Below are 23,750 nucleotides of genomic sequence, written 5' to 3' on the forward strand. Positions count from 1 at the left end.
GCCCTTTATTTTTCACACTCTAAAGGGGTTATTCAGTGAAAATATTTTTCTTTCAAATCAACTGGTAACAAAGTTATATAGATTTGTAGAATAACTCTATTTAAATATCTCAAACCTTCTAGTACTTACCAGCTGCTATATGTCCTGCAGGAAGTGGGGTATTCCTTCTAGTCTGATAGTGTTCTCTGCTGCCACATCTGTCCATGTCAGGAACTGTCCAGAGCAGGAGAGATTTTCTATGGGGATTTGCTTTTACTCTAGACAGTTCCTGACATGGACAGAGATGGCAGCAGAGAGCACTGTGTCAGACTGACAAGAATAGACCACTTTCCACAGGACCTACAGCAGCTAATAAGTATTGGAATTTTAAAAGTAAATTATAAATCTACATAACTTTCCGACACCAGTGTATTTGGAAGAAAAATATTTTGCTGGATAACCCCTTTAAACACTTCTATTAATGAAAATGTACAACCATTGACTGTATTCCAGCTTAGATCTGAGTCTCACTTGTTTTCCATTATACTTAGCAGAAAAAACGGGTTGACTTCCCAGACTTGTAAGCTCTCCGGATGAAATGGAATCCTAAATGTTAAAGTGCTCTACCCCTTAATGCGCCCACCAAAGATTTCTGAATCTAGTGATTAATGGCTGACGGCTCCAACTTCAAGAGATAAATTAGAAGTTAATGAATCATAACAAGGAGAGATGTACGAGAGGCAGGCACCGAGTCTTTGGTAATGTTGATTGATCTTGTTTTTGTTGTTTATCAGGTGGTGCTAGTGAGATGGAATGAGCCCTTCCAGAAGCTGGCAACCTGCGATGCAGACGGAGGCATATTTGTGTGGATCCAGTACGAAGGCAGATGGTCTGTGGAACTGGTCAATGATCGTGGCGCACAGGTGGGTGGGAAATCTGGCCTCTCTTTCTTTGAACGGATGGTTTTTGGTATATGGAAATTAATTTTCCTCTTTACAGAGGGTAAACATTTTAGGGAAGACCGCTAATAGAGGGTAGATGTCAGTTTAATATATTTATATTATATTTATAATATAGGTTTAACTGTTAAAGGGGTATTACCGCTATGATGTACACAGGGATCTGCTGTCAGCTAGTGCAGGGAATACACTTACTAATACTATATACTGAACTATTTTACTATAAAGTGGCCAACCCCTTTAAAGTCCGGCGAAAATTTTTATTTAAGTATTGTATTGCCTCCCAAAAGGTATACAAATCACCAATATACACTTATTATGGGAAATGCACATAAAATGCTTTATTCCCTCTACTTACTACTGCATCAAGGCTTCACTTCCTGGATAACATGGTGATGTCACTTCCTGGATAAACATGGTGATGTCACGACCCGACTCCCAGAGCTGTGCGGGCTGTGGTTACTGGAGAGGATGATGGCAGAGGGATGCTCAGTGTTAGGGATGGTCCGAACCCGCCGAGGTTCGGGTTCGGCTGAACCCAAATGCTCGGCATCAGATTCTCTGTGCAGCAGGCCGATACAGCGGGAGGAACGCCTGGAAAACTGGGATACAGCCTATGGCTATGGCTGTATCCCAGTTTTCCAGGCGTTCCTCCCACTGGATCCGCCCGCTGCACGGAGCGGGCAGACAGCGGTAATCATTGCGGAGGGTTCGGGTTCGTACGAACCCCATCCGAACCAGGTTCAGACCATCCCTACTCAGTGTCCCTCCAGTGCCCTGTGTCCCTCTGCCATCATCCTCTCCAGCAGCCTCAGCCCACACAGCTCTGGGAGTCGTGGAATCACCGTGTTATCCAGGAAGTGATATCACCATGTTATCCAGGAAGTGATATCACCATGTTATCCAGGAAGTGACATCACACTGTTATCTAGAAAGTGACATCACACTATTATCCAGGAAGTGACCTCACCATGTTATCCAGGAAGTGACCTCACCATGTTATCCGGGAAGTGACCTCACCATGTTATCCGGGAAGTTACCTCACCATGTTATCCGGGAAGTTACCTCACCGTGTTATCCAGGAAGTGACCTCACCGTGTTATCCAGGAAGTGACCTCACCGTGTTATCCAGGAAGTGACCTCACCGTGTTATCCAGGAAGTGACCTCACCGTGTTATCCAGGAAGTGACCTCACCGTGTTATCCAGGAAGTGACCTCACCGTGTTATCCAGGAAGTGACCTCACCGTGTTATCCAGGAAGTGACCTCACCGTGTTATCCAGGAAGTGACCTCACCGTCTTATCCAGGAAGTGACCTCACCGTCTTATCCAGGAAGTGACCTCACCGTCTTATCCAGGAAGTGACATCACCATGTTATCCAGGAATTGAAGCCTTGATGCAGTAGTAAGTGCAGGGAAAAAAGCACTTTATAAGCATTTCCTGTAATAACTGTACATTGGTAATTTGTATAACTTCTGGGGGGGGAATACCCCAGCCAATCGGTGCACAGTACTGCTGCAGCCAGTGACTGACTGGTCAGGCTGTCAGTGAGCCAAGACCCAGAGACTCGAGCAGGAGCACAGTCGGGTAAGCATGGGCTGTTTATTATTTTTACCAGCCTGGCTGCTAATTAGTTAAACAAGACTGTCTCTACAGTCTCGCAGCAGAATGAAAGCGAACTTGCTTTGTGTGAAGGCAAAAAAAAAAAAAAGTAATGCTCTTTCCTGTGTTTTTTGAAAAAAAAATTTTTTCAATCGTAAAACAACTTGGTGCTCTGCATACAATTATTTAGTAATGTGAAACTATCTGTTTGTAGAATCTTGTCATGGAACAATTGAGAAATTTTAAAGACGTACATAACCTATCACATTTGATAGCTGTAAAACTGCCACCATTTGGGTCACGGTTACATTCTGTAAAATGTGCAGATAAAAGATGAAGCTAAAGACAACAGTTATATGTTTTATATATATATATATGTGTTCATTTATTCTCACTTTAAGCATTCTTGACGTGTGACCACTGCTTGCTTCTTGCGCGGCGTTCTGTAATACGAATGACCTCTGCACTGTTACAGCTTAAAAATTCTTTTACTATAAATGTGAAATCATTGACCGTGAAAGTGACCTGTTCCGTTCCTATAGGAAAATTTTCGATTCGGCAGTTTGCACACTTATTACATCGAATGAAACCTTTGACTCCTAACTGTGTTGGATTTGATTGCTGTGTTTTTGGGGTTTGAAACCATAAAGGCGACTTATAAAGGGGGCTATCCAGTCAGGTAAAATTTGTATTGAATTAGTGTTAATGATTTTTCTTATTTGCTAAGATTTTGTATGATATGGGAGAACTAATATGGGAGCATCTTGTATGGAAGGTTATGTGTAAGGTTGGGTTCACACTGCGTTCCATCAGGATCACGAACAAGTCCGATTGTTGAGCATTTGATCACCAGTGGCTGAAGAAGTTGGATGCCGCCCTAGGGGAGTCCTGGAAAACATGGATACAGCCTAAGGCCTATGGTTGTATCAGTGTTTTCCAGGACTCCCAAGGACTGCATCCGACTTCAGCCACCAGTAATTAAATGCCGAACAATTGGTCTTGAGCGTCCTCCAGTTTCGCTCATTTCTATAATCCAGTTTGAGCAACTCTAACCCACTATAGTTGTTACAAGTTATATAATGGTGAGAAATAGTGTTGCTTGTCCACACACACGATGGCTCATCCTGAAAACGGTACCTGAAACGTCGGGTACGTTGAACGAGTTCTTCAGAAAAGTAGACTGGATGTCAATGCCAGGATCTTCTCCGAATTCATTACTGAGCAAAACAAAAGCTCTTCAAGCAATCGATTTGCACTTTCTTCCTCCGTCATTTACTACTGGATGTTCTAAGTCTTCTAATGATTGATCTTCAGTAAGCGGGCTCCGATAACACTTCTGATTTTGTGCGTGCTTAAAGTGTCACTGTAGTTTAAATTTTTTTTTGCAGAAATCAATAATACAGGAGATTTTAAGAAACTTTGTAAGGGTGCGTTCACACCTACAGGATCTGCAGCAGATCTGCAGCAGATTTGATGCTGTGTTCAGTTATTTAAATGAAATCTGCTGCAGAAAATCAGCTGCAGATCCTGTAGGTGTGAACGCACCATTAATGGGTTTATTAGCTGAAAAATGCATTATCATCATGAAAAAGCAATTTGAAGCTCTCCCCCTGTCTTCATTGTTCTCTATGGAAGGAGAGGGGTGTAGGGAGATGAGGCAGCAAAACAGGACAACAAAGAGTTAATTTGACCTTTGAATACTGGCATTCACACAGGTCCTGCTGTGTAATCCTTTGTTCTCTGCTTTCTGCTGCCGACTAACCTTCTTCCTCCCCCTCTCCATAGGTTACACAGGGCACGACTGATGTAAAAGAGTCAAGATTTCCTGATAATAAGCAGTGAATCAGAGAGAGGGAGGAGGGGGACCTGGGGAAAGTCTTTTTGAATACAGATAATGGAAGATTTGCCTAATAAACCCAATAACCCAAAGTTTCTTAAAATTGCCTGGACTATTGATTTCTGCAAAAAAAAAAAAAAAAAAAAAGCACAGTGACACTTTAAAGTTTATATAAGGTATAGCTGCTTCATTCACAGATTGTTCAGTGTATGTGTATGCAATGTTTGAGTGGTGTGGAAGAGAATGGACGCTGTTGTTGTCGTGAAACCTGGGCTTTTGTGGTAACTAGAAACGCACAACCAAACGTTTTAAAACTGTTAAAAATAGATATCATAATGTATACTTGGCAAAATAGTCCCAAAGGGACACCCATAGTCTATTTATGGTAAATTAGAACCAAACTTAATGTAAGATTAGTTTAAACTGATAGTGTCACTCCTCCCCCCACCCCTCTTTACGTATCAGGAGATTTTGGCACAATTCCTAAAGAGGTCCTGTCACCCCTGCTGCCAGGGCAGAGCCCGCCGGACCCCCTGGTGGAGCCCCACATACTTAATCCTTCCAGGAAGTCTCGCTCCTAGACCCAGTCCCAGGGCGGAAGCTGTGCATGCATTATATGCAAATCAATAGAGATGAGTTTGACGTCCATAGAAAATGACTGGACCAGTCATTTTCTATGGACACCGGACTCGTCTCTAGTTATTTGCATATAGCGCATGGACAGAGTAAGGTGGTGAATTCATCACCCTGGGACTGGGTCCAGGAGCGGAACTTCCTGGAAGGATTAAGTATGTGGGGCTCCACCAGGGGTCGGGCGGGCTCTGCCCTGGCAGCCGGAGTGACAGGTTGCCTTTAAGCTTATATTCTGGACATTTCATATCTTACCTTATAAAGGATTTCTTTGTGGTCTCTCCCCTCAAAAATGCATGTTACTCTAAGTGGAGAGCGCCAAATGTGTGGAGCTTTATGCCCGTCATTCTCCATAGCCCCGCCAACACATATGCCGTCGGCCCTGCCCCTCCTTGGCATCCTAAACACCGAAGCCTATGTCTATAGGTCGGCCTATTCAATGACGCTGCTGAAGGGACAGGGCCTTAGTGCCAATGGCATGGACATGTCAATTCTTTGAGCGGAGAACAGAGGTGTGTGAGCCCTCCCATAGTGATGTAGTTTGACACTGTCCGGCAGGATTCCACGGCGGAGAGCTCTGCCGCTCAGTGTAAACATTCCCTCCCTCGTTTTAACAACATCCGCTTCTCTCCGCCACAGAATTCCGCTGAATTTGCTGTGTGATCATGCCCAGAGGAGGAGAGAGTCTTATAAATATAGGCTTACAAGGTCCCTTGGCAAAAGCTAACTAAAGGCACTGTTACACAAAGCGATACTTGGCCAATTACCGACCCCTCCGGCTGATAATCGCTTGGTTTAATAGGGCTTTTAAAAGGTCACGATCAGCTGACATGTACGATGTCGGCTGATCGTGATCTTTCAACATTCTGAAAAAAAACCATCAGCTCAACGACTGTTTGCTGCATGTTGCCTTGTGTAATAAAAATGGCGATAGTAGACCGCCGTTCTCTCCTATGGGCAGCTTGGACAATCTAAAGATCTTCCAGGCAGCGGGTTCCCACCACCCCACTCTTCTACTCGATGTGTGTGCATGTGATAGCACAGACCGCGAGCAGGGAACAAGGAGGAAGCGAGCGCTGATCTGCTGAGCAGAACGTCTCCCTGTATGCATTAATGGCCGTCCTCAGTGGATGACTCCCACAATCCCTTCCCACACCTTCCTTTATATCCTTTGCAATAAGGGTATTTTTTTTATATTGTTCCAGTGCATTTAAGAGGATGCTTTGCAAGTAACCGAAAGGCTCTCATGTTGTTTTTTTTGCACTTGACCCCTGGACTGACCTGTTCTTTTCCGTGGTAACAGATAAACCCATGTGTCTGATCCTGCTGTTTATTTTTTACTGTCATAGTCCTGTATTATTTGTGTTGGGTATCGTACTGCTTATTCTATGCAGAAAAGGCCGTACATCAGCAGAATTGTCAATAAATCCATATAAAGCCACAACGCCATAGATCTCATAGATCTCCACTGGCACAAATAAAATTGAAATTCACATTAATAAATAATATATGCCAATTGTTTGACTCTGCGGTTTTGAATAAGAACTGTAGTCGAGGGAAAAAAAAAGAGTATAGTAAAGCAAGAAGGCTGACAGTGTATAAATGAACGTGCATCCTGTACCTGTAAGGCTGGATTCACACTACATTTTTTTTGCGTGTGTGCATCCATTTTTCCATTGAATTCCATTATAAGAAAAAGATCAAAACGGATCAGGTTTTTTTTTTTTATGTATACAAAAATGTAGTCGACCTCGTTTTTGTGTCCGTTAAAAAAAAAAAAGGATCTTTTTTTTTTTTTTTTTTTTTTTTTCTAATGAATTCAATGGAAAATTGGATCAAAACGGATGCACACACATGCATCTGTTTTTTCCATCTGTTTTTTTTTTTTTTTTTGCAAAAAACAGATTGCAAAAATGTTGTGTGAACCCAGTCTTATAGAGTACTGAAGCAGCAAGAGTTCTTATAAATGAATGAAATTAACTTATAGTGTAAAGGCCCCTGGGCTGTTCTCTGGGATGCCTGTCATTTTTTAAAGGAGAAGTCTAGCCACATTGAAGATAACACAGGACAGGGGAGAAAATAATCAAGTATTGCTCACCTCTCCCCATGCCCACGTTGTGTTGTGTGACCAACTCCAGGAAGGCATTTTCCCCCCGAGTTGTAATGATTGGAGCAGGGGAAAATACCTGTCCCGGCTTATAGACAGCACTCTCAACCAGTGACTGCAGCGGCGTCCCTGTCACTGACTGGCTGAGCGGGCAGTCCATCAGCCGGCGTGAAGTTAGCTCTGCTTGATATTCCGGGGCCTAGCGGGGGTCCCAGAGCGGTGATCCAGTGCTGTAGAGGCACAGGAAGAGGTAAGTATAGTCTGTTTCCCCCTGCACCTGCATTTTGAAAAAAATCCTCTTGACGGACTTCTCCTTTGAGTGTTTTATGAAATGCACAGTCAGATTTCTCACTTTAGTAAAAAAATTTTTTTTTTTTTTTCCCAACAACCCTAACTGTATGTCCGTGAGATCCATTCTCCTCCTCCTCACTAATTGTGTTCTGTTTTACCACTGATAGGTTAGCGACTTCACGTGGAGTCACGATGGCACGCAAGCTTTGATATCATACCGAGACGGATTTGTACTTGTGGGCTCAGTGAGTGGTCAGCGACATTGGTCATCGGAGATAAACCTGGAAAGTCAAATCACCTGTGGTATTTGGACACCAGATGATCAACAGGTATTATGGGTTGCTTGGATGGTTAAATCCTCTGTATCGACTTTCTGAAAATTCTTCACGATTAGAGTTGAGCAAACATCAAGCACCCTCAGGTTCATCCGAACCCAAATGCTAAGCATATAGTTACCGGTGCCTGAAGAAGTTGGATGCAGCTCTAGGAAGTTGTGGACAGCATGCATACAACCTATGGCTATAGGCTGTATCCATGTTTTCCATGCCACCTTCTTCAGCCACCTGTAGTCAAATGTTGAGCATTCGAGTTCGGATGAACCTGAGCTTGCTCGAGGTTCGCATTAGTCACAATATTTAAATGTTACGCTTTTAAAGGCTAACTAAAGTTTTTTTAAAAAAAAAAAACAGAAGCTTTGATAATTGGTGCCCAGTTGCTCTCACTATTCAAAGGTTCTGACGTGTCAGAAGTTTTTTTTTTTTTTTTTTTTTAACTTTTATGTACTTATTTAAAAGCACATGAATGGGAATAAATGTAAGTGGTTAATGATGCTTTGACAAATGCGTATTACAAGAAATGCTTATAGGTCTTAGTTGTGATATGGTTGCAAGTATAGAAACTGGAGGGAAAATTCTGGAGAAATTGCAGTGCTTCACATCCTGTGTAACCCCATTATTTTAGCAATAATTAAAGGGGTTGTTCACCCCAAATGTTTTTCTTTTAAATTAACTGGTGCCAGAAATTTGTAATTTGCTGCTATTAAAGAAAAATCTAGTCTTCCAGTACTTTTTATGCCCTGCAGGAAGTGGTGTATTCTTTGGTCTGGCACAGTGCTCTCTGCTGCCACCTCTGTCCATCTCAGGAATTGTCTAGAGCAGCAGCAAATCCCCATAGAAAACCTCTCCTGCTCTCCAGACTGGAAAGAATACAACACTCCCTGCAGAACATATAGCAGCTGAGAAGTACTGGAAGGCTTGAGATTTTTTTTTATTAGAAGTAAATTATAATTCTCTGGAACTTTCTGGCACTAGTTGATTTGATAGAATTTCTTGGGGGTGAAATAACCCTTTAAAGACCCCAGGTTTCATTGATAAAATAAGACAATTACAATTAACTCCCTAGGTCAATAATCAGAAACTTGGTGGCAGCGTTGAGCGGACGTGCCGACCTGTTCGGGCTCTACATTATTTTCTGAATCCGAACGCTCTGCATTTGACTCCCGGCAGCTGGAGAAGTCAGATGCTGCCCTAGGGCTGCTCTGAGAACATGGATACAGCCTATGGCCTATGGCTGTATCCATGTTTTTCAAGACTCCCTATGGTAGCATCCAACTTCTCCAGTCACCAGGTGTCAAATGCCAAGCCTTTGGGTTCAGAGAACGTTGCAGAACCCGAAAAGGTCGGCATGTCCGCTCAACACTACTTGCTGGACATCCTTTCCCTATCTCGGCCATTGACGAACAGCTTACATTTGAACATCCCTCCTGTAGTGAACAACTCGTGACCACGTCTTCTGTACAGCGACTCCTCCATTCAACTGAAGTTCACAAATATTCTTTTGCCAAGACCTAATAACACATGAAATGTCATTCAGGAGGGTTAAGTCCATGATCCCCATAAACCTTTCTGCCTAATCCGCTTTGATTTAATTTGACACCATGTGTTGTATAGTTAAATCGTGGGCATAATCTGAAGGATTGCAGTTATAGCCTCATCAAACATTGCTTTTCATTTTCTACTCTGCACACACACAAAAAAAGTTGTTCTTGGGAGCAACGAGACCTGTTCTCCGAGACTAGTTGGACTCCTAAGCCCCTTGTTGGGATTAATATGAAGAATGAACACGAAGCAGGAGGATGGAAGACTGATATTATACAGGTGATTGACAGCAGATCACATGCAAATGCAGTGGACTTGTGTCAGGCCTAATACACTGATAGCCAATCCTTAGGATCTGACGGTCGGGGTTGGGCCATCAGCACTGATCCAATGAAAGACTTCTCGTAATTCTTGACGCGGAGTAAACAATTTGGGTTATGGTGTCATGATGAGGTCGACTTGAAGGGGTTTGACAACACAAGGAATACATATGACAATCTTACCAATATAGTTACACTGTTATTTAAAGGGAAATTATCAGCAGGTTAGACAAACCTAACCTACTGATATCTTTCTATTACGTATGGGGCGTGAGGTTGAGGCTAAGTCTCTTACCTTCATTCTTGATGCTGTTTTTGTGCTGTTTTTAGTTTAGTCCAGCGTCTAATAAGGCCGTTTGAAGCAATAGGGGCTATTGTTCCCAGAGCAGATCCATCCCAGAGCACTGGGACCTCCCCTTCTAATGATTATCAGGGAAGCAGGCGGGTCGGATCAGTGCCACAACCCAGTGCTCCAGATGGCCTTACCAGATGCAGGAACGGCGTAGAGGATATAGGTAACAGACATACCTTCATCCTCAGCACCTTGTGCATAATAGGGACTGTCGGTAGGTTAGATTTGTCTAACTTGCTGATAGTTTCCCTTTAAGCCGGTTCTGTACCGCCAGAACCCCCCAAACCGCCATTGCCGTTATTTAGTTTTCCCCATTGCATGGCTGCTCCCAGGGCCTGTGTGTCTGCTGGAACCCTTATTTGGGCTACAAATAGATTTCATTCTGGCGGGATGTTGATGAGGCGGGGCATAGAGCATCCCTTCCTTTGGCCTGCAGCACCTCTCTCTCCACCTTCTTCTGTCATCACGCTTCTGGGCTGCATCTTCATGATCGACAGGCCTAGGGTATGGATGCTCTAGGCCCCGCCTCATTGACAAATATCTGTGTAATGTATATAGAAATGTATAATAACAGATCACAGCTATAGCTCTATGTCCATCTTTTTCTCTTGCAATGATGTGCCTGGCAATAAATATAGACTCTTTCAATTTTGATTTCTTCTACTTACAATGCAGAGAGATCTCTGAAACTCAGAACTGTAAACCGTACCAGTATATTTTAGTAAGAGTTGCGTAATGAAATGTTTTCATTGTTGGAGCTACACAACAATGTTTTTAGATTGTCATTCCCTCTCTGCTAAACAATGGAGCGAGTAATGAGGCCGAGGGGTGGTGGGAGCCTCATTTTGCCCTACCTATACCCCCATCGTAATTCCTAAATATCTTCAGTCATTAACCAGGACACATTGTAGCCGGTTTCTCGAAGCTCCCGGTCATTTCAGATGTCACTTGCTGCCTAAAAACCCTACGGTTCACTTTGTAAGATGTAAACGTTCATTTTTTGTTCACTAAACAATGGAGTGAGCGTTATAGCTGGGGGGGGGGGGGGGGGGGGGGGAGGAGAACCGAGGGAGATGTCCTGACTTGCTCTCCCGAAATTCCAGCCCTGATTCTTGAGTAGCTTCAATTATTGACCAAGAAAGACTCGTCGTAGCATATTATCATTTCACATATCGCTTAGTGCATAAAAAGCCTCCGGTTATCCAGCTCTAACTCCATGTACATCTGTGGAGACTAAACGGCGCCGATCAGTGCAGTGGAAAATGGTTAACCGTATAGGTATTTGTAGAAGCGGCCATATGCTGGAAGCCAACATATCAGTCATTAACCTAAATCTGTTTCCTGCCGTTAATGATGTTCTGACGATTAAGTCCTGCCAGTCATCAGCCGTCTGACTTATCTGTGCACGCCATTCTTTGGCTTCATTTCATTGAGGAAAAGCAAGAAATTATATTATTGATTAAAATGTAATTAATTAAAGACAAACTATCAGCAGGTTTGACAAATCTAACCTGCTTATAGCTCCTTATTGTGCACAGAGTCCGCTGTCACTGCGACAAATCTAACCTGCTTATAGCTCCTTATTGTGCACAGAGTCCGCTGTCACTGCGACAAATCTAACCTGCTTATAGCTCCTTATTGTGCACAGAGTCCGCTGTCACTGCGACAAATCTAACCTGCTTATAGCTCCTTATTGTGCACAGAGTCCGCTGTCACTGCGACAAATCTAACCTGCTTATAGTTGCATATTGCGCACAGTGCTCATTGTCCCCTTAAAAAAAAAAAAAAAGTGATACTGTCACCCCTATTACCCTGTGGGATTCTCTGCACTATCCACAAGCTTAGATGCTGCACATTCGATATACACCTGTATAAAACTTGTCTGCGTCTTCTTTCTGCCGCAAAATAGCTTCATTTCATTGGTGGACATTGTCACCTAGGCGGAGCTTCATGGCAATTGGGCCCTCCCCCCAGCAAGGAAATGGGACCACTGCCATGAAACCCTGCCCAGTTGACACTGTTAACCAATGAAATAAAGTGAGAGTGACATCCCGCTGCAAATATGCAAGTTAAAAACGACTCCCGCCACCCCCACCCTGCCGGCCGGAGCATACTGTACCTGCTAGACGCTTCGGCTTGCTTCGGAGTGTCTACAGATACAAAACTAGAATGTGCAAATATAGTCCCACCCCATCTCTTTAGTTGTGCCAACAGAACATGCTAGCAGCTGTGGCATTGTCATTTACACAGTTTCTCAGACCTTATTGCCAGTAATACTCTGACCTGTTGTCAGGGGATCTTCCTGCATTTGTTTTGCACATAGAAGCAGCTAATGAGATGACGAAGTGTTTGTGATTGGTGATAATACCCTGGCAGTGTCAGCAGGGACTCCATGTAGACGGCAGCGAGGCCTTTGTTACACACTCCCGGCATAATTGGATTCAGAGCCACTTTTAATAAGTGGGGATAGAATTGTTGTGTTTGGAAGCCGATGCCTTTCTGATAAATTACAATCAAGTCTCATGATTTTCAGTGATTTGGGACTTTTCAGTCCTATCTTTGTAGTATTTTATTATTTGTTCTTCTGAATTGTAGTGTATCAAGTCTTAAAGGGGTACTTCAGCGGGGGGAAAAAATCTTTCAAATCAACTGGTGTCAGAAGGTTTTATAGATTTGTAATTTACTTCTATTACAAAATCTCCAGTCTTCTGGCACTTAAAGGGGAACTCCAGGTAGAGGTAAAAAAATGAAACTTCTGCAGAAGCATATAGCATTACTTAACTATCTATCCCAGTTTTGAAACGACCAAAAATCCGTTTGTTTCTGTCCTTCCTGGTTTAGCATTTCCCAGAATACATTGCTTTCCCTCAGCTGATCATCACAGTCCCCCACCCACACAATCAGTATAATTATTGCCGCACCTGCTTCAGGCTGGTCAGAGATGGTGAATCACTCAGGGGATTGGAGGATCCAGCCAATCCTCCTGTGACATCACACCCTGCCCTCTGTCTGCATCATCAGCCTGTGCTCAGCAAACACACACAATGTGAGACAGAGGCATGAAATATTTGTCTCCTAAGGTGGGAGAGCAGAATGAGCAGGAGACAATGTGAATTGGCACAGAGGCCATTTTTTCACTTCCTGGATTTCTAACGTATACATTGTATAGACACATCTATATAGCTTTTAATGTACTTTTAATAGAAAACAAGTTTTTCTTATCCGGAGTTCCCCTTTAAAGGAGAAGTCCGGTGAAAATTTTTATTAAAGTTTTTTATTTCCCCCTAAAAGTTATACAAATCACCAATATACACTTATTACGGGAAATGCTTATTAAGTGCTTTTTTCCTGCACTTATTACTACATCAAGGCTTCACTTCCTGGATAACATGGTGATGTCACGACCCGACTCCCAGAGCTGTGCGGGCCATGGCTGCTGGAGAGGATGATGGCAGAGGGACACAGGGCACTGGAAGGACACTGAGCATCCCTCTGCCATCATCCTCTGCAGCAGCCACAGCCCGCACAGCTCTGGGAGTCGGGTCGCGACATCACCATTTTATCCAGGAAGTGAAGCCTTGATGCAGTACTAAATTCAGGGAAAAAAAACACTTAATAAGCATTTCCTGTAATAAGTGTATATTGGTGATTTGTATAACTTTTGGGGGGCAATACAATACTTTAATAAAAATTTTCGCCGGACTTCTCCTTTAACAGCTGCTGTATATCCTGCAGGAAGTGGCGTACTATTTCCAATCTGACACAGTGCTCTCTGCTGCCACCTCTGTCCATGTCAGGAACTGTCCAGAGCAGCAGCAAATCCCCATAGAAAACCTCACCTGCTCTGGACAGTTCCTGATATGGTCAGAAGTGGCAGCAGTGAGCACTGCATTAGACTGGAGCGAGTACACCACTTCCTGCAAGATTTTTATTATTTATTTATTGATAGAAGTAAATTACAATTTTCTGGCACCAGTTGATTTGAAATATATATTTTTTTCTTTGCTGGAGTACCCCTTAAATTCCGATGACATTTCATGATGAGTAATATAATAGCGATGCAGTTTTCTGTGTCCGAGGAATCTGCTATATAAAACCATTATTGAGCTCCCAGGGAGATTTCATTAACTATTGACTTTTTGCTCTTCCCATGTGAAGACGTCTGGCTTCCTTTAAGTAGAATTATGAGTTCCTCTGCCGGCCGCCTGCTTTTCTTTCTAACTCAATTATTCAGTGAAATGCCCTATAAACCCGCCATTCTACCATCATACATTCCAATTCTCACGTCTATAATATCACAGTATTATAAATTTGTTTAGTATTCTTCTCATCCTGTCCCTTGATGAAATGACATTCGAAAATGTCACAAAGTACATTTATATACAAATATAGTAAAGGGGTACTCTGGAGACCTGTGAAAAAAAAAAAAAAAAAAAGAAGCCTTTTTGTTTCTTCCTTTGGGCCAGTCCACCAAAGCTGGGTTCTGGCTGCTCCGTTTCTGTGCCCGGGCATCTTCTTGGGCAGCACCGTTAGAGTACATTTCCCTGCTTTTGGCAGCAGCGCGGGTCATGTGATACGGTTACGTCACACTAAGGGGCCTGGCTTCCAGTGGTGAGGAAAGTAAGGGGCGTGGCTTAGGTGGTGTCCTTAATCAACGCCAGGCCCCAGAGCCGGAACAAGAGTCACATGGTCTTCTCCGTATTCTGGTTAGTTTCAGTCACTTATTGGCGGCAGAACGGTACAAAGCTGGTAATAAGTTATTTTTACTAGTTTAACTGGTCATGTAGGGTTTATACTTTTCTTTTTCTGGAGTTCCCCTTTAACTTTCTAGTAAGTTGAGCTATCAATTCAGGCCTGTAATACTTGCACTATATTTACTTTTTGTACCCAATATCGATATTCTTCTTCTAATGTAACTTGTCGAAGGGGACATCCGGGCGTGGAGTAAATGAGTAAGGGAACAGACACCTTTCTGCTGCTATTATACAGCTTAGTAATTGGCTGAACGGGCCTGTGACGTTTCCTCCCCGATCCTCCATGACTGCGTTGGCGGTGCCGTATAGAGTAAGGTGTTGGTTCTTTTATTTATTCACCCCATCCCCAAGCATATATCTTAAAAGCGCCCTGCCTAGGCAACCAGACAACCCCTTTTAAAGGGGTAAAATACATGTTGAGTCATCCCCCTTCTTGGAGACTAAAAATTCTTTCCCTACTTGTTATTATCTATCCTGTCTCCTTACCCCAGTTCTGAGCTGCTGCTTTCTGCTGAAGACACAGAAAACTGTGTGCGAGCTGTTCTCTGTCTTTGCTCTGAACTCCTTTCCCCCACCCACCCCCCGTTCTGAGACGGCTCATTTTAACAATATCCCCAGCCAGCTTTCTCTGCACTCTGTAATGCTGGGAGAGTAATCACAGTGAGGTCAAGTTGCTGGTGACCTCAGGTTAACCTGCCCGGTTTTAACATGTATTTTACCCGAGCAGGATGCCCCTTTAAGCACTCATTCAGAGCCTCATTTGAAAGAGACCTTATCTCCGCGTATTTCCTTATGGGAATCGTCTTTAGTGGTATAGGGTGGCTCCATGGAAGTTCCTGGACACCATAGTAAAAAAAATAAATAAAATGTGTACATGGTGGAAGTCTCAGATGAGGGGAAAACACTGAGACAGGATAAAGTTTAGACATAATTATTGACTGTAAAATTCTGCAGTACTTAAGGTATATCCACTAGTTTACAATGGACCCACAGAGCGTTATCCAGGAGTGCTGGGATCTACCAGGGGCTTATTTTTATTGGAAAAATAAGTAATATACAGAATTATCCAAGCTCTTATATATGAGAATAAAGAAATGCAGAGACCTAATTCTTCTCTTCTCTGTTTTTCAGGTTCTCTTTGGGACTGCAGATGGGCAGGTTATAGTAATGGACTGCCATGGTCGGATGTTGGCACATGTTCTCTTACATGAGTCGGACGGCATTCTGAGCATGTCATGGAATTACCCCAACTTCCTTGTGGAAGATAGCAGTGAAAGCGACACGGACTCCGATGACTATTCTCCACCTCAAGGTAAAATACTAGCAGGGGGAACATACAGTATGATTCTCTGTATGTATGTAAATGTCATAGTTCACATAGGTTCTGTTGGCTTTGGTTGTCCATAGAGAAGGGTGGGGGGAAAGGAGCCACTGTTAAAGGAATAATTGTCAGGTGCACAACTGTTTCTCCAGCCATACATGTGCATTAAAGCGACTCTGTACCCACAATCTGTCCTCCCTAAACCACTTGTACCTTCGGATAGCTGCTTTTAATCCAAGATCTGTCCTGGGGTCCGTTCGGCAGGGGATGCAGTTATTGTCATAAAAACAACTTTTAATCCGGCAGCGCTGTGTCTAACGGCCGGGGCTTACGTTTGTATATGGGCTATATGTATATTAGGCTGGCACCACCTCTTCGTCCTTCCTCCCCACCCTCCTCCTCATTAGGAATGATCCAGGAACATTTACTGCTGTTTGAGCTTTGCACAGGTGTATTAACGATCCAGCCCATGTGCCGGGCTGCCACAGGTGGGGGAATAGGAAGAAATCTGCCTGGATCATTCCTAATGATGAGGAGGGTGGAGAGGAAGGACAGAGAGGGTGTGCCAGCCTAATGCATCTACAAATGTAAGCCCCGGCCATTAGACACAGCACTGTAGGATTAAAAGTTGTTTTTATGACAATAACTGCATCCCCTGCTGAAAGGACCCCAGGACAGATCTTGGATTAAAGGCAGCTATCTGAAGGTGCAAGTGGTTTTGGGGAGTCAGATTGTGGGTACAGAGTCGCTTTAAGCTGGTTCAGACTTGTTCCCTGACCCAGTGCGAGGACTGAAAGATCTTTCAGGGAATATCATGGGGAAGTTCTTTCAAGGAAAGATCATTCCTACATGAAAGAGGTTTTGTTTGTCCATTTGTCTCCCTTCTGGATGATGATGTGACTTAAAGGAGTACCCCCCCCCCCCCCCCCCCCCCCAAAAAAAAAAAAAAAAAAAAGACATACACAGAAAATACTTACCATCCCACCGGTGACTATCGCCGTTCGAATTTCCCGAATGTCCCCGCCATCTTCGGCTGCCTTTCTCCCTTCCCGGTGCAGGTGCAGTGAATGGGAGAGAAAAGCCGCCAAACAGGGCTGAGCACAGGGGAAAAAAAAAAAAAATTTGGTCAGCTCTCCTAGAACACCATTCACACTAGGCAGGAGCAAGTTGCTACGGCTGAAGTTGCAAACACACAAAAAATGTCACCGCAATGGCAAGATACAGACTGACTACAGACATTAAAATAGTTAAAAGCAGCCCCCCCCACTGCCAAAAAAAACTTCCACAAAAATAATGAGGTTCAGGGCTGAGCAAGCTGGAAGCCATGTGATGCGCTCCAGCCAATGAAAAGGCTGCCGGTGGCATGCGCACCAGCAGCCTTTTCCTCTCCCATTCACTGCTGAATGACAGACAAAAGGAAATGGAAGACAGAGAAGAGGAAGGAGACCAGGATCCGCCCCCTGCTGTGACGACATCAACCCAATATGGCGCCCGGGAGAAGAGGACGGGGTTGACAGTGATTGGGGGGCAGACCGCTTATTAACACACATTACAAAGTTATATAACTTTGTAATGTGTGTTAATCAGAAAAAGATAGACACTGCACTACCCCTTTAATCCAAGGTAGTCATCTGTTTGTGCTGCTTCTTGATAATGTGATATGAAGCTATTGAGTATAGTTGTTTTGTAACATCTGCATCATCATTCATAGAATAGATCTGCCTCCCAGTAACACATATATAAAAGCTGATGGCTCTTGCGCACCCAGCCATTCTCCTGTGCTAGTAGCATTATGATTGCCATATGATTAGAATGTATTCGATGAGCGCAGTTTTACAATTTATCGACTATTCTAGCTAGATATTAATATACATGTATAACTTGTTGACAAGACTCTGAGTCACTTTCAGGAGTGGGCGGCAAATAACATCTACCAAATATCCTTTGAGTCATTTAGAAGTAAAAATGGAAGTCTCTAGGCACAGAGAACTGTAGGAAATACAGGGCATAGATGAACTATAGGGGTGCAAAATAGATTACAGGGCCTGTACTTGGATAGTCCTAAAAGACTGGTTAGGGTTGATAAACATACTTAAAGGGAACCTGTCACCCCCCGTGTCGGGGTGACAGGCTCCCGACCCCCCGTTAGAGCCCCATATACTTACCTAATCCCGCCGGGTCCCGCTTCTGAAGATGGTCGGGTGATGAAGATCTCAGCCGCTGCAGCCCGGCGCGCGCGCGCTGAGAGATGAGTCCAACACCCATAGAGAATGACAGGAGAGTCCAGCGCTCCGTCATTCTCTATGAGCGTCGGGCTACAGCTGCTGAGATCTTCATCACCCGACCACCTCCAGAAGCGGGACCCGGCGGGATTAGGTAAGTATAGAGGGCTCTAACGGGGGGTCGGGAGCCTGTCACCCCGGCATGGGGGGTGACAGGTTCCCTTTAAATGGACACACATCAAAGCTGGATAGAGATGTGAAGACTTTACACCCAGTACGATGACCGTCCAAGTGTCTTTTGTTTTGAAATAAACAAGCTCAGAGTAGACTTTACATACTGACAAGATCTGTAAAACACGTCGGATCCCTGAATCAGTGTTGCAATCGTAAGAATCCAAAACCACACATGTTCAGAAAATCCTCGGACAATGTCTATTGTTTAACCCCTTATGGATCTAGAAAATTCTCACTTTTCAGCAATTTGATATTTTAATGGTTTGGGCAGTTGTGCACGCGGCAATGCCAATTATGTTTATTTTTAAACATAAGGGGGGTGATTTAAACTTTTGTTATGGAATGATGTATTTATGTATTTAAAAAATGTTTGTTTGTCAACACATTTGTGTAGTCCCCCTAGTGGATGTTTGTAAGCAATACCATGATTGCTTATAGTGATCAATGCAGTACCTAGGAACATATAGGGATCAATGCAGTACCTAGGGACATAAAGATCAATGCAGTACCTAGGGACATAGAGATCAATGCAGTACCTAGAGACATAGGGATCAATGCAGTATCTGGAGGGCCTCATAGAGGCTGCGGACTGCACTGAGAATGAATAAACTCCTCGCGGTCTCACTGTGGATAGCCCATCCCCTGACTGGATTACCAGGGAAGGTAATCCAAGCTATTTAAGTGCCACTGTCCGTTTTGACAGCAGCATTTAAACGGTTTAGTACAAATTATATCCAGTGTATACCGGCAGTGCCTCCATATAGACAACCATGTGTTTAGCTGGGCGTATACCACGATGAGACTTGAAGAAAATTAGTTTCTGTATTCTGTTGTGCTTGTGACCTTATTCTCTGACTATGTACTGCCTGTCTCATAGCTGCTTTCTATCCATGATGAATATGGTGTTATTCAGCATTCTATAAATAAAAGGAACACACTGTATCCTAGTTTTAGCTTTGCCTTCTCATCCATAGATTTCTTTTCTAGTCCAGTAACTTCAGGTGACCAGTATGCATGGGGAACAGTATATTTGCATTTTAGATTTAGTTTACAGTTTTTGCAGCTAGATTTTTATGCTTGTTTTTAATCCAAGAATGTTTTTATAAATATAATACTCAAACATTTTGAATAATATATAGACCTTGTCTATTTATTTTTTTTATTTGCTTCCTAAATTAAAAAAAAAAAAAAATAGGCAACTTGCTGAACAGTCTTCTGAATTTCCTACCATTATGTCTATATGGCCAACTCTTCTGCACCTTTGCTGGGTTCTTATTTAGGGTAGGCTCTCACTTAGGGCACCAATGGGACCCGTGGGAACCCCCCCCCCCCCCTTCCCCCCCCAAGTGCAGTGTGCTCTGCTTTCATGGTAGTGGCTCACAACACTTGGCATGGCACTATAAGGGCCCTATTCCGCGGAAGCGATAGTCGGCCCGATTATCGCTCGGTGGAATAGAGAGAACGACCGCCGCGGCCAGGGATTGGCTGAGCGGTCTGACAGCTCAGTCAGGCCGCACCGAAGCTGATGCTACGCCGCAGGACCCGGGGAGAAAGACTGAGTGCAGGAAAAGCCCGGACAGGTAATGTATTGCTGCAAGGACATCGGTAACGATGTCCCTGCAGCCCTCGCTTAATGATCATCGGGGCCGTGAAATAGGCCCAGAAAACGAGCGTCGATCGGTGCTCGTTTACATCGTTGCTCGGCCCGTGGAATAGGGCCCTAAGGCTCTCTTGTGGCTGGAGGAGGCTGTGCACCTCCAGCCACAAGAGCTCCCCCCACCCCCCGATACAGATACTCACCGTGCCATGTACAGTGTTCCTTCGTTCTCCCAGCTTGCTGGCCCACGAATGATGAGCCGGGGGACCACATTGGTCCAGGTTAGTATGTTGGGGGACCCATACAGTTTTTTGCTATGGGGCCCCATGAATCCTAGTAACACCTGTGATAGCATTGATCAGTATATGCAATCTAATGATTGCATATATAAGTCCCCTAGGGAAAAAAAAACACTCCCCCAGTAAATGTTTAAATCACGCCCTTTCACATTTCCCATTATACAAATAAAAATATGTATAAAAAATTAACTTTTTTGTTTGTTACTGTAGCGTGCTTAACTGTCTGATCAATTAAAATATAACAATATTGATCCTGCACAGTGAGCAGTGTAAACGAAAAGAGAGAAAAATATAGATCAGAAAAAAAAATTATTAAAAAGTGGTCAAAAATTTTCTTTTACACCAATATGATACCAATGAAATCTATAGAACATGGCGCAACAGATGACACCCCAATCAGCCCTGTAGGTGGAAAAAATAAAAGTGCTATGGTTATGGCTCTTAGAAGGTGAGGAGGAGAGCACTGCTTCAGTGTGACCTGGACATCTGTGCATCAATGACCTTTGGTCATGCAGGGGTTAAGTACACTAGACAAAGCACTGACATCCCCAAGTCCCATACTCTGGGAAGAAAGAACACACAAAGAAATCCGCAGGATCAGATCTAAAACAGGCTGTGTTTGCATAAGTACGTAAAGAACGGAAAGCACCCCGCAGACTGCGCACACACTTCATCACCAGTATCTGTCAATACAGAGGAGAAAAGGTCCCTCATAGTCTATTAAAGAAGAAAGCAGTACTAGAAAGAAGCAAACTGTGATGCATGTGAGAGCAAGGAAAACTGCAGCATTTGAATAATCAGTTTACATCTTTCATGTATTACTAGGAACGACACAACCACATGAGCAAAGTTTGAAAATAGGAGCAGGTTGCAAACTGCATATGTGAAGGTCGAAAATAATAAAAGAGTAAAAATTGCATAAAATAACAAAAATAAATGTACTTTAAGGGTATGTTCACACTTACCGGATCTGCAGCGGTTTTGATGCTGCGAGTTAGCAGCGAAATCCGCTGCGGATCCAGTACTGTGAATTTGAGTGGGTCCCATACACGCAGCTGATCTGCTGCGTGTATGGGACCGGCCCCTTTAACCCCTGCGCCACCGGCCGAAAGCTTCAGTCCCCTGAAGGCAGCTATATAACAGCTATACTTACTGTATCCAGATACAGTCCCCTGAAGGTAGCTATATAACAGCTATACTTACTGTATCCAGATCCAGTCCCCTGAAGGTAGCTATATAACAGCTATACTTACTGTATCCAGGTCCAGTTTCCTGGAGGCAGCTATATAACAGCTATACTTACTGTATCCAGGTCCAGTCTCCTGAAGGCAGCTATATAACAGCTATACTTGCTGTATCCAGGTACAGTCTCCTGAATGCAGCTATAGAACAGCTATACTTACTGTATCCAGGTCCAGTCTCCTGAAGGCAGCTATATAACAGCTATACTTACTGTATCCAGGTCCAGTCTCCTGAAGGCAGCTATATAACAGCTATACTTACTATATCCAGGTCCAGTCTCCTGAATGCAGCTATAGAACAGCTATACTTACTGTATCCAGGTCCAGTCTCCTGAAGGCAGCTATATAACAGCTATACTTACTATATCCAGGTCCAGTCTCCTGAAGGCAGCTATATAACAGCTATACTTACTATATCCAGGTCCAGTCTCCTGAAGGCAGCTATATAACAGCTATACTTACTGTATCCAGGTCCAGTCTCCTGAAGGCAGCTATGTAACAGCTATACTTACTGTATTCAGGTTCAGTCTCTTGAAGCTTTAGTCTTGTGTTGGTTTAAAAAAAGAGACTAAACACATGAAGTCCCGGCCAGTACAGAGTGTCATGGCTCAATGTGTCCATCAAGCTTGTGTGTAAAATATTTCTATTACATGAATTGGATCTTTTGTCTGCAGCACATCCTGAGTTACACCCTGAGGCTGCTAAAAATCCTCACTGCCTGCTCCTCTGTGTCTCCACGTCTTTGTCCTCCCCCTCCCTTCTGAGACAGAGGTCACATGATCTGTCTTTCATTGCCACGCAAGTTGTAACGCCACATCTGTAACTCCACCCACCACTGACATCACACAGTGATCACCCGGCAAAGGGGAGGGAAACAGCAGCCTCTTCTGAGTAGTATAGGGGAGAGGAGACACTGTTGTTTCATCTCTCTAATTTATCTCTGCATATGAATAGATAGATAGATGCTATGCAAAGCAGAAGCAGATGAAGCCATTGTTAGATAGATACTACAAGACAGGGGCAAGTACACGGCACTTGGCTCTGAGGTGCAATGCATGCTGGGAGATATAGTTTTGTTGCCGGGCGCCGTGATGTAAAACTGGGATCAAGTGTGATTCTGGGGCTAGGAGCAGAGTAGACAAGTGGTAAAGGTGTCAAACAATCGGTGGAGGATCGGTAAAGGCACCTTTATGCCTTTTGTGCATTTTTTTTTTTTATGAGATCGCTGGAGTTCCCCTTTAAGAATCTTTTGTAAATGCAGCCTGTATTGCAGAATATTACTACCTCACAGCATGAGAAATCGAGGCTGAAGGGAAAGGATTATTAGTTTATGTATCTGGTGTAATGATAGTTCAGCAGTATGTCATGCTGCGCAGCATATTGTCTCTCGTATTGACATAATTGTATTGATTGCGTTATTAGTTTCCTGCTTACTTAGCATTGATTGATCATTGCAGATGGCCCTGCTGCATATCCCATCCCAGTGGAGAATATTAAGCCCTTACTTACTGTTGGATTTACATCTGGAGATATTAGCTTGATGAACAACTATGACGACCTGTCGCCGACCGTCATCCGCTCAGGACTGAAAGGTAAAGAAATTGCTAACATTTGTTTCCATTCTTCGGTCGTCTCTATGTCATAGCTGAAAGTAATCTCCCTTTTGTGCAATTGATGACACCTCCTGGCAATAATTTGTAATCTGCTAAATTAGATTTAGAGTGTTTTTCTCCCTTGAAACCCATTCTGTTTGACGGTTGTTGTTTTTTTATTCAGAGTAAATTAATAGCGTCAGTATGAAAGCACGATAAATTACCGGATTGCAGGTTCAAATTGGAATGAGAATTTAAATAGAGCCTGTCACCATGACATATTAAAGTTAAATTTTTTTATTCGACCCCCCTGCTGCGCACTAGCGCATATACTCACCAGCGATGATAGGTGTGCTGTGGCGTGGCGTGTGGGAGGACATACCAAAAAAAATTCCGGAATGCTTCTTTAATATAGGGATACATTTGAGACCTAAATTTCTAAAAGAATTAAAACAATACATTACACACAGGGAATGGCGACATTTTCACACTTGTATTCCCTACTGTCACCTCCATGGATTAGATGCAAGGCTGCT

At 43.5% G+C, this 23,750-nt stretch overlaps 1 protein-coding gene across 1 annotated transcript in view; it reads left to right on the forward strand.

Annotated features, from left to right (window-relative positions):
- Nucleotides 1-23,750, forward strand: part of TULP4 (TUB like protein 4) — a 75,977-nt gene that overhangs the window by 28,988 nt on the left and 23,239 nt on the right. Inside the window, exons 2-5 of the mRNA XM_069954596.1 lie at nt 774-902; nt 7,573-7,734; nt 15,840-16,020; nt 23,080-23,214. Of these exons, the coding sequence (XP_069810697.1) occupies nt 774-902; nt 7,573-7,734; nt 15,840-16,020; nt 23,080-23,214 (607 nt within the window). The remainder of the gene's footprint in view (nt 1-773; nt 903-7,572; nt 7,735-15,839; nt 16,021-23,079; nt 23,215-23,750) is intronic.

Source organism: Dendropsophus ebraccatus, chromosome 15 (genome assembly GCF_027789765.1).
Source record: "Dendropsophus ebraccatus isolate aDenEbr1 chromosome 15, aDenEbr1.pat, whole genome shotgun sequence".
NCBI classification, from domain to species: domain Eukaryota; kingdom Metazoa; phylum Chordata; class Amphibia; order Anura; family Hylidae; genus Dendropsophus; species Dendropsophus ebraccatus.